The sequence below is a fragment of the Podarcis pityusensis genome, assembly GCF_964106645.2.
Source record: "Podarcis pityusensis genome assembly, chromosome: 1".
Classification (NCBI taxonomy): domain Eukaryota; kingdom Metazoa; phylum Chordata; class Lepidosauria; order Squamata; family Lacertidae; genus Podarcis; species Podarcis pityusensis.
Window position 1 is genome coordinate 129975161 of NC_138028.1, and position 12054 is coordinate 129987214.

General features: G+C 41.7%; 1 protein-coding gene and 1 long non-coding RNA gene across 6 annotated transcripts in view; both read right to left on the reverse strand.

Annotated features, from left to right (window-relative positions):
• RAPH1 (Ras association (RalGDS/AF-6) and pleckstrin homology domains 1) overlaps positions 1-12054 on the reverse strand; it is an 80463-nt gene that overhangs the window by 16824 nt on the left and 51585 nt on the right. For all 5 annotated transcript variants that reach the window (XM_081015617.1, XM_081015618.1, XM_081015620.1 and 2 more), the window contains 3 exons: positions 2274-2351; positions 1438-1597; positions 662-783 (listed from right to left, as the gene is read on the reverse strand). In XM_081015617.1, coding sequence (XP_080871743.1) covers positions 662-783; positions 1438-1597; positions 2274-2351 — 360 coding nt within the window. The remainder of the gene's footprint in view (positions 1-661; positions 784-1437; positions 1598-2273; positions 2352-12054) is intronic.
• LOC308484933 lies at positions 2802-4174 on the reverse strand. Its single transcript, XR_013990190.1, has 3 exons — positions 4090-4174; positions 3185-3719; positions 2802-2830 (listed from the first exon to the last, which is right to left on the reverse strand). It is a non-coding gene; the product is annotated as an uncharacterized lncRNA (long non-coding RNA).

A 12054-nucleotide genomic window follows, 5' to 3' on the forward strand; every position in this document is an offset into this window, starting at 1 on the left:
CAGACGCTTCAGGTTACAGACTCTGGTAACCCAGAAATAGTACCTCAGGTTAAGAACTTTGCTTCAGGATGAGAACAGAAACTGTGTGGCGGCGGCGTGGCAGCAGCGGGAGACCCCATTAGCTAAAGTGGTGCTTCAGGTTAAGAACAGTTTCAGGTTAAGAACAGACCTCCAGAACGAATTACCGTATTTTTTGCACCATAACACTCACTTTTTTCCTCCTAGAAAGTAAGGGGAAATGTCTGTGCGTGTTATGGAGGGAATGCCTACGGGTGGCATGCCTACGGATTTTCCTCCTCTAAAAACTACGTGCGTGTTATGGTTGGGTGCGTGTTATAGAGTGAAAAATACGGTAAGTTCTTAACCTGAGGTACCACTGTAGAACACAGGAAGGGAATCTTCCCCAGAATATGGTCATTTATGGACTATTTAGCGAAGTAGACCCATCCCCCCTGCTTTTCATAGTTAAAAATGAATGTAACAGCCACACGACTGAGAAATGTATATGCAGAGGTTTATTCTGTGTATGTATTTCAGTTAAACTTTATTAAAGAGAGATATTTCCACTATTGTGTGTATAATTTGTGTTTCATATATTAAAATATAGTAAGTGTCAGAAAGGTGCTCAGATGCAGGGTGGGGGGGGGAGCAATAGACTCACCTGGGGATTTTTGAAAAGTGCATATTTTTCTATACGTTCTACAAACATAAGTTTATTTTGACTGTCTCTTGTCCAGTTGAGGAGGTTTTCTACCAAGTTTTCATGGTCTTCAAAGATTCTCTCTGCATAATAAATAAATCACATAATAAATATTCTAAGCTATAAACACAGGAGTGGGGTTTTTTTTGGGGGGGGGGTCAATGGTTTGCTGACTCATGACAAAAAGCAGTAATGACATGCTTAAATATAACTGATATATATGTTGTCACCATTAGCCAGGAATCCTGCTTATCAGGACATGCAAACGTGGGCAATATAAACAAACGATGATTGTAATCCTATTTAATTTAAGCCAGCAAGACTCCTGAAGAGGATTACCGAAATCAGTAGTAAGACAGTCCCTGCCCTCGGGTTTATAATCTAAAAATGGGGTTTACAGACTTAGGAAGAGCAATGGAACTGGGTTTGTTTACTTGACTTTTTTGCCATAGTATTTTCCACGTGCAATTATGAGGAATAGCCACATTAAGCGCATCCAGTAATTCCATAGGTTTTTACTAAGAGATCACAAAAAGTACAACGTAAGGCCCTTCACTAAAGTCTTAGATCCCTGAGACGTTGTAACACATAGTTTGGAAACTGAAAACTCAAATACCTGAGATTGTGAATACAGAGCAAGTTAGCAAAGAGTTCTAAAACAGGACCACGTATCGGTAAAATTCTGCATCCGCTCGGAGCAAGAGACAGGAAGAAGCTGTATTTCAGGCTTTACTAACCCATTTGTAATTCTGAGATGGTTTCTACCAAAGACCAGTCTAAGCTAAAACCACAGTGGGACTTGTCCATCAAGTTGTCCAGCACTTGTCTTACTGTCTGTCGTTCATCTACCATCATTGTTTTGGAGCTGTCATCTGACATGTGGACTCTAATGACAAGCTGTATGTAGACAGAAGGAGACAGAGTTAAATCAGCCAGACAGAAGTTGAAAACATAAAAGCAAATGCTAACATGTTCATGTTGACGTTTTTCTAATTAGTCCTATGTTGTTATCAATTAGCTTTAAAAGGCTATAAAATGGCAATCTGAATTAACCTTGCAAATAGCCAACATTTTTGGCTTAATAAATTGCTATTCTGTGAATAACTCCAATTCTCCTGTTGATTTCAGTGGAATTCAAGAGCAAGTTAAGTAACTGCAAACTAAGAAAGGCGCCAAGTCAAAAATTCATGAAATTACATGCATTTCATTACTGTTATCTCTCAGTAAAACAAGATAATAAGCTAGCTTGCTCCTATTTAGTTTTCATATTGTAGACATACTACCATGGTACTTGGTTGCAAAATGTGTTAAAGTTTAAGACATCTTTAGGGACTCCCCTTTACACTACTCTATTCAGAATTTGAGAACTAATAAACTAGGATGTGATACAAATGCAAACTGCACCACCAGATGAGAATATCACGCTAGAAAAATACACGATGTTGTGAATACAACCACAGGGGAAAATATTTATGCCATATGTATGCAGTCCTCAACAGGGAACAAATATTTCAAAACAGACCTCCACAATATATCAAGACTGACTTTGGATAATGCAAGACCTATAGTTTACCTTTTTAACTTGTGCTTCTTTAATCTTCTCTAAAGCAACCCTGATCTTTTCAGCCTTTAGCTTAGCAGCCTGTTCCTCCTGTGGGAGAAGAAAAGTTTGTTTAACCAACACTAAGCAAAGCTTAAACCACTGAAAAACCTTTGAATACTGATTACCCAGAGGCAACAATCACTCAACTAAAACAGTACGATAACGTCTAGTACAGGCATAGGCAAACTCAGCCCTCCAGATGTTTTGAGACTACAATTCCCATCATCCCTGAGCACTGGTCCTGTTAGCTAGGGATGATGGGAGTTGTAGTCCCAAAACATCTGGAGGGCTGAGTTTGCCTATGCCTGCTATAGTGGAACCACTTAAAGCAAACTACTATTTGTCATTTCCTTAACTCACCATTTTTCTCACCTGGTATTTTCATTATTTTTTATGCTTATTATCCTATTCTTACTATTGCAACACCCTCCAACAATACCCAGCTACAAGTTCTTTAATGGTTCTTCCATCTATATATAGAGAACATGGAATCCTACTAAGAGTTTTCCTGCTTCAAAATTACTTTTCTCTACTGTGAATGATAAGGGACGCGGGTGGCGCTGTGGGTAAAACCTCAGCGCCTAGGACTTGCCGATCGCATGGTCGGCAGTTCGAATCCCTGCGGCGGGGTGCGCTCCCGTCGTTTGGTCCCAGCGCCTGCCAACCTAGCAGTTCGAAAGCATGTCAAAGTGCAAGTAGATAAATAGGTACCACTCCGGCAGGAAGGTAAACAGCGTTCCGTGTGCTGCGCTGGCTCGCCAGATGCAGCTTGTCATGCTGGCCACGTGACCCGGAAGTGTCTGCGGACAGCGCTGGCTCCCGGCCTATAGAGTGAGATGAGCGCACAACCCTAGAGTCTGTACGGGCAGGGGTACCTTTACCTTTACTGTGAATGATACCACCAACACAAATTCATCATTCCCTTCTTGATAAAAAGACATGTGCCATTCAAGTTAGTTTCACCTGACCTAAGCAGCTGCACATTTTTCTACGCAGTGGCATCTGTGCTGCACATTTCACCCTCCCGAGAAAGCTCTTCTGTATATGGATTTTCTCCTAGTCACACGTAGCTACTTTCAGCACCATCATTTTCAGTCTGTTCGACAAAAAGCGGTGAAAAAGGCAACAACTGCTGACAGCAACGGCCTTGGTTCACCAGCATTACAACCATCTTCAATGAAAGTAACAAGTAAGATGATAACAGCAATAATAAATGAGGCCTGAAACGTTATCTGAATAGCCACTTAAGCAAGACACAAAGAAGGTTATTAAGCTGGTTTAAGGACCTTCCTTAGATGGTTTCCTGCAGCTTGAAAAGTAAAACCGGAGTGGAACTTTTGAAGTATAACTCTTGCAAGCATCTAAATGTTGTTGCCTTTTGGGGGGTGATGGGGTGATTTAAACACCCAGGAACAACTGTAGGTAAAGGTAAAGGGACCCCTGACCATTAGGTCCAGTCGTGGCCGACTCTGGGGTTGCGGCACTCATCTCGCTTTATTGGCCGAGGGAGCCGGCGTACAGCTTCTGGGTCATGTGGCCAGCATGACTAAGCCGCTTCTGGCGAACCAGAGCAGCGCACGGAAACACCGTTTACCTTCCCACCGGAGTGGTACCTATTTATCTACTTGCACTCTGATGTGCTTTTGAACTGCTAGGTGGGCAGGAGCAGGGACCGAGCAACGGGAGTTCACCCCGTCGCGGGGATTTGAACCGCCGACAGTCTGATCTGCAAGTCCTAGGCTCTGCGGCTTAACCCACAGCGCCACCCGCGTCCCTAGGGAACAACTGTAGTCCTCCCTTAACTCACTTAAATACCCACGGTTTCACATTGGTTGTAGGGTCATATTTCATTTGGTCTCAAACTATATAGCTATTGGCCGTCCTATCTAGGAAGTCAAACCCAGTTAGATCGGCTCTTGCACGTGACAAGTTATAGCTTATAACCAGTAACTATTTCAAGAGACTGTTATGGTTAGATTAGACTGGCCTACTTTTGCATGTCTCCTTTTCTTCTGTCTACTAATAACACAAGCAAAAAGCCATTAGAAGGACCAGCGTCTTTACACAGAAAAAGACAAGGCTATAAATGGAAGCAAATATTGAAGGTTAGCAACTTTATTATGAAAGGTTGGCAGCGTTGGCAAGACAGAGAGAACTTATAAAAAGCTTATGCTTATTTTCCGATTTCCATTAAAAAGAGCCCCATAAGCCGCCTCTCAAAATATGTACTAAAACACACGTGCTGCAAATGCAAAGCTTGCTGAGACAAGGGACTTATTGGAAAGTTCAGTCCTGGAGCCTTAAATTGAAACAGAGGGAGGCTCAAATTCTATGCTGAGTGCCAGGAGGCACGCAAAACTTGAAATGAGGTGGACCAGGCAGCAACGTTTTTTTAGCAAATAAGAATTATAGCCCACTGTACGATTTGCAGCATATGTAGAAATGTACGCACACATGACCTGCACAAGCAGACCAAACTGTGCTTTCGAAAAGGCAGCTACACGTCTGCTAAATGATTTGAGGAGCCCAGCTGACAGCTGGGAAAAGTGTCAAATAAGGAGTGCTCCAGCTGAAGGGTCAAGTCTTTATCTCCCAGTCCATTCAATGAGCAATATTTTTTAAGAACGGTGGCAATTAAAGAAAACCAAGCCTTCCATCTTGAGACAATTTACTGAATCCTATAATGAGTTGCTACAAGAAAAGTTAACACGGCATTTAGCAACCAGCAAGCCATGCCACACACAAAAACTGCCTCCCAACTGGTTTACAGCACTGAGCACAACCCACAAGTCAGAGAATGGCAAGCACCTTAAAAACGAATCGACAGTGGGTGGCATATAACAGGACTGGTGGGCTCTGCCGTTATTTGAGAAAGAGAAGATACAAAAATTGGTGCGACCACTCCTCTTTTGGGACCCACATGCTGGCATGACTTCTGGCTTTTTGCCTAAAATAAGTCTCCACGTCAATTAACATGGTGGGTAGGGTAAAAGCAGGTCACATGCTGAACTGCCTCTTAAATCTGGATAAATTCCAATTCTTCATTCTGCACCTCAGATGATCTTTGGGGGGAATTATACTGTCAATTTTTTGAAGACATAAATTTCTTTAAAATTGTTGTAGGGCTTTTAAACAAATTCTATTTTATTGTTTTAAACTGTTTCAAATTATGCTTTATTTTATTTTAAATTGTATTCAATTAATACAATTAATTTATGCCCTGGGCTCCTTGTGGAGGAAGGTTAGGATACAGTTTTAATATAAACCAATAAACTTGCTTTGTGCTTACTAGGACCAGTGAAATGTATTTCACGGTTTAGAAAGATGGAAAGTGTGTTGAACGAAGGTACTGTACAGTGGTGCCCCGCAAGACGAATGCCTCGCAAGACGAAAATAATAATAATAATAATAATTTATTATTTGTACCCCGCCCATCTGGCTGGGTTTCCCCAGCCACTCTGGGCGGCTTCCATAGAAACCAAAAATACAGTAAAATATCACAGATTAAAAGCTTCCCTGAACAGGGCTGCCTTAAGATGTCTTCTAAAACTTGCTAGACGAAAGAGTTTTCCGTTTTTTGAGTCGTTCTGCAAGACAAATTTCCCTATGGGCTTGCTTCGCAAGACGAAACGTCTTGCGAGTTTGTTTCCTTTTTCTTAAAGCTGCTAAGCCGTTAATAGCCGCTAAGCCGCTAAGCCGTTAATAGCCGCTAAGCCGCTAATAGCCGCTAAGCCACTAATAGCCGTGCTTCGCAAGACGAAAAAACCGCAAGACGAAGAGACTCGCGGAACGGATTAATTTCGTCTTGCGAGGCACCACTGTAGAAGTAAAACCAAAGTGTAAGCATTATCACTAACAAGTGTGCAGGCACACCCACCCCAGTCAGATCAGGGCCTCCACAATGCCTCAAGTTGCTTGCATATTCTTCTGTCCCTTTTAGCTCTATGTTTTTCTATATATGAGTGTTCACCTAGCTTTTCAAGAAGCGAGGCTGTCCAAGTCAGTAGAGTGCTGAAGATCTCTGATTATTATTATTTATTTAAAATGTTAAAGCACAGTAGTGGAAGAGTTTTTAAAAAGTTAAAAACTTTTTAAGGTTCAAATGTACATTGCTCTGCCTTAATGAAAAGCAATAACCCAGAAATCTTCGGTACTCTGCTGGCAGTTTTAGATCCCCCTTCATAGTGTACAGAAAACGGGAGAGCTTCATTTCAGAGTGGCTTCAAACTTGCATGACAGTTTGAAGTCCAGAGACCACAGAGCAATTCAAACACATTGGATTTTTTTTTTAAAAAAATGCAGATACGGTGGTACCTCTGGTTGCGAACGGGATCCGTTCCGGAGCCCCGTTCGCAACCTGAGCAGAATGCAACCTGTGTCTGCGGGTTGCGATTTGCTGCATCTGCACATGCACGAGTGGCGAAACCCAGAAGTAACCCGTTCCGTTACTTCCGGGTCGCCACGGGACGCAACCTGAAAACGCTCAACCTGAAGCGTCTTTAACCCGAGGTATGACTGTATACATGAAAGTCAAAGAATGGGATCCATGAACACCCCTACTAAAAAGCACCCTGTTTTGCAGTATTCTCCCCTAACTAAGCTAAGAAAAAACTTCCAACTCCAGAAGTGTGCTTGCAGTTTAGTAAACCAAAACTTACTAAAGATGCCAAAATATGTCCGAAGGTCTCTTTTATCCTTTGGCCAAGTTATTTCTTAGGCACTGAGATGCAAGAATGAACAATGTAAATATATGTCTAATTTCTACTTATGCAGGGATGCTTTCCAAGTTCTTTTATTAGCACGGCTTGTGCTAAACAGTGCCAAAATCAAAGCAACTATGAAATCTGTTCCATGAATTGAGCCTCATTTCTCATCTACCAAAACTGCTTGTGAAGCTTAGGGGAGGTTCACAACCAGTCTGTGATTGTAGGCAAGGGTAGCCCGCAGAGAGCCCCTCATGTGTTGCTGGATCCCAACTCTCATCAATCCAAGCCGGCATGGACAATACTCAGGGAGGATGGGAGATGCATTCCAACATCTAGAGGGAACTTGGCTGACTAATCTGGTCCAGGGAACCAGCACTTCAAAATAAAATAAAAAATAAAAATTACTACTGGCCTAGCAGAAGCTCCTAGCAGAGCTTTCCAAACTTTGCATGTCGGGGACACACTTTTAAAAGACATGCATCATTTCATGACACAGTAATTCAGTTTTACTAGCAAACCGGAGGTTAAACCCCTTTCCATCCCTGGGAGGAGCACAGGGAGCATCCGCGTGACATACTTACACAGCGCAACTGACACATTAACATGTCGTGACACACAGTCTGGAAAGCTCTGCTTTATGCCGTTCTTTGGATACTGCCCATTAACTATAAATGGCTGATAATTCAAAAGATCTGATATTCAATACAAAGCTATTAATTCTACAGTGGACTGTTAACGTCTATTCTGCTGCTCCAAACTTTCCTCTTAGATGATACTACACAGTATTTTCTCTTGAAACAGATCCAACTCTTTAGGGGTGCATGGTTACAGGTAGCCAGTTACGACTTTATTATTTTACCAACTCAGAAAACACAGGACATAAAACTCCATCACTAGAAGGTAATGTTTTTAAAAAATAATAGTTCAATTTACAACATTGTTAAAATAGATGCCATAAATAATTGCTTCTAGGCATACATTCAAAAGAGAAAATGCTTCTTAAACATAGGAGGCTTCTACAGCAAACTAGCAGCTTAGTGAATCAACATTTTCATTGAGCTTTCTTTCTTTTTTTTTACTCCACAGGCATGCAAGAACAAGCACTGAAATGTTTTGTTAAAACACAGTTTTAAACTGTGCCACTACTTAAGTTGCATGGGCTAAAAAAAGAAAGATTTCTAAACCAGAGATTGTGAAGTAGCAGAAAATGACTTTTGTTCTGGACTGCTAGTTCAATTTGCTACAAAGCGACAGTGCGCTAATGATCTTTGCTAATTGTGGTAATGGTATTTAATTCCTCATTGCAGACAAGAGTATTATCTTACTGATCCACTAACTATGCAGCCAATTCTGGACATCTAAGCTAGCCTAGGATGTTGTACTAAATCTGTTGATATACCAGGGCAGGCACTATTTCCTGAGGGCAGTTTTCATTATTCCAGGAAAAACTATTCGTTCCACTATAAAGCATTAACACATCAGATTTTAAGACTATTTCGTCAATACTTATCATTCATCACCCTACGGTTTAATACATTCCAAACAAATTTGGCTTTAGTTATACATTGAAATTGCGATTGCAAACAGCAGCAAATTCAGAGACTGAATTTGGAAGGGTGGTGCGAATAAGCAGTAATACATTGTCAAGAATGCTAATGTTATCTATAGCTTGTTTGCAAGCAAAAGCTAAATTTTAAGAAGGTGGATAATGTTGATGGGGAAGCCAGGTGCTCTGGTGAAGTGGATCAGCTTCTGAGCAGTCTAAAGAGTCTCCTTAAAACAGGCAGCGGCCATGAGCAGGAGTATCTAATGGATTGAGGTTGAATCCTGACAAGACAGAAGTACTGTTTTTGGGGGACAGGGGGCGGGCTGGTGTGGAGGACTCCCTGGTCCTGAAAGGGGTAACTGTGTCCCTGAAGGACCAGGTACGCAGCCTGGGAGTCATTCTGGACTCTCAGGTGTCCACGGAGGTGCAGGTCAATTCTGTGTCCAGGGCAGCTGTTTACCAGCTCCATCTGGTACGCAGGCTGAGACCCTACCTGCCTGCGGACTGTCTCGCCAGAGTGGTGCGTGCTCTAGTTATCTCCCGCTTGGACTACTGCAATGCGCTCTACGTGGGGCTACCTTTGAAGGTGACCCGGAAACTACAACTAATCCAGAATGCGGCAGCTAGACTGGTGACTGGGGGCAGCGGCCGAGACCACATAACACCGGTCTTGAAAGACCTACATTGGCTCCCAGTACGTTTCCGAGCACAATTCAAAGTGTTGGTGTTGACCTTTAAAGCCCTAAATGGCCTCGGCCCAGTATACCTGAAGGAGCGTCTCCACCCCCATTGTTCTGCCCGGACGCTGAGGTCCAGCGCCGAGGGCCTTCTGGCGGTTCCCTCATTGCGAGAAGCAAAGCTACAGGGAACCAGGCAGAGGGCCTTCTTGGTAGTGGCGCCCGCCCTGTGGAATGCCCTCCCATCAGATGTCAAAGAGATAAACAACTACCTGACATTCAGAAGACATCTTAAGGCAGCCCTGTTAGGGAAGTTTTTAATGTATGACATATTAGTGTATTTTTGGTCTTTGTGGAAGCCGCCCGGAGTGGCTGGGGAGACCCAGCTAGATGGGCAGGGTACAAATAATAAATATTATTATTATTATTATTATTATCATCATCATCATCATCATCATCATCATTATTATTATCTTTTAGCAACTCTACATTAGTTGAGTCTCCTGTTAGGAATGGATCATTCATGCTTTTGTCTTATGTGGTGCTATACCTCTAAGGCTATTTGGGAGCTGCAGGTCTTGTAGAATGTCGCAGCCAACCTCTTGCCTATTGTGGTAAGATGATAGCATATCTAACCAGAACTGATTAAACCACCCTGCTGGAACTGCCATCTAGCCAGCAAGATCAAATGGCAGGGACTTGTCTCCATCACAGAGAGTATATCAAACATAAGCAAAATTTATAGATTTGTGGTTTCCACTTCTTGGTTTTCTGTGCTAATTTGCAATGCTAATTTGCAACGAGTTGCAAGCTCACTTTGGCCTGTTTCCAGAAGCAGTGAGAAATTATGGTTTTCTCATTTGTAAATAAAGATACTGCAAGCCTTGGGTACTTGTCCTCTTCCTTTTGAGTGCCAGGAGAACACTGAAAACTTTCACTTCCTGTTTTTAATCCAACTATAGTTTCCTGTCCAAATGCAGGGAACTGCAATTTGTTTAAACTATGGATAATGAGAATGGAGAAGAGATCTGAAAATGGGGAAGTTTCATCCCAACTGGTTCTTGCGAACCACAGTTGGGATGTCACAGAGAACTGTCTTTATTTTTAAAATGGGAACAGAAGCTGCCAACTTCCTGCTCCTGTGAAAGACGAGAGAAGAGTGTGTTAGGCTATGGCTCGTTCACGTGGCAGGAAATTATGGTTTCCCATGACATCTGAACTAGGTCTTTCAATTTGAAAGAGTTTCTCTTTTCCCCCAGTTGCTTCAAGTTATTTTGAGTATGTCGCTTTGCAAATTCATTACTAAATCTCTCTACAATTTAGTTTTTCTATCTTTCTAGCAAGTATCGACAAAACTTTATGTAGTCACCAACAGTAATCACTCACATCCTATCAAAAACTTTCCCTCACTGAGGGAAGTGGTGCCCTTTTCTCTCTAGAACAGCTTTCCCAAGTCGTAGGTTCCTATATGCTGTTGGATTACAAACCCCACCATACTCAGCTAGCATGGCCAATGGTCAAGGATGAGTTGGGTTGTAGCCAGACAACATCTGTAGACTCAAGGTTGGCAAAGGCTGCTCTAGAAGAATTAAAATAAAATGTTTTTCATCTAATCAATCATGATTTTATTTATAGCTTTGCTGCTTAATTGATTTTAATCATGCTTCCGTAAGCAGCCTTCACCTGTTGATAAACAGGAATCAGGAGCAACTGAGGAATTATGGTTTTCTACTGTAGTAATAATTTACAAAAGAAATGAAGAATGGGGAAATGGGTTAGAAGCATGACAGTGCCTTATTTGCATTTTCTTAAACCAATTGTTAGGAACCTACAGTAGTTGAAGGTTATGTGCTATACAAGTTTAAACATACAAGTTTTGTATGGAATCTGGATAACATCTGATTTTATTATTATTTATTAAATTGATATACCACCCTTCATCCAAGGATCACAGAATCACAGAACTGTAGAGTTGGAAGGCACAACCATGGTCATCTAGTTCAACCAGTCTTTTGCCCAACATGGGGCTTGAACCCACAACCCAGAGATTTAGAGTTTCATGCTCTACTGATTGAGTTATCCACAGGGAGGTTTACAGTATATTTATGGCTTTAATTAAGAAACAATTTTCTGCTGCAATTGTGAATTTGGTTTTCAGAAGAAGAATGAAGAGCTAATGACAGAAAACAAATTTAGGGGGTGAAGCCTGGGTTCACTTCCTGCCTTTTAAACTTGAATTCGCCACACCGCCAAAAATAAAAAAAATGGAAAGATTCAAAAACTGGGTTTAGAAAGAAGCACATAACTGGAGCAAACTTAAACGTACTAATTTCAGTATTTTTATTCTGAGGATGGAAATAGTGCAGGTTGCAAATTTCGGGAGTGGAGGGAACCCATCGACTATGATGAGGTCAGCTACTAGAAATGCTCTTTCCAAGGTTATTATGGAGAGAGAGAAATCAAAAGTAAACAGGTAAAAATGAATTTGATATTTTTGATGTTTTCTTAAATTTTCAATTTCAACTGATTTTTGGCAACATGGACAATGAGCATCTTAACATGCCCTACTGCTCTGAGGGCATCCTTTGAAATATCTTAGTTTGTAATAGACTGATTTTAGGAAAGGACATCTGAATAATTCCAGCCGTCTTCATCCAAAGGTATTTTAAAACGAAGTGCCTCTGCTCCAACCAGAGGAAAAGTCATTCTCCCAACCACCACAAGCTACTGGAAGCAAAGTCCAAATTCACACACACAAACATCAACCAGGAATGCCATTCTATGAATGCCATTCTATCTACCAGGAAATGGTCACATGCAGG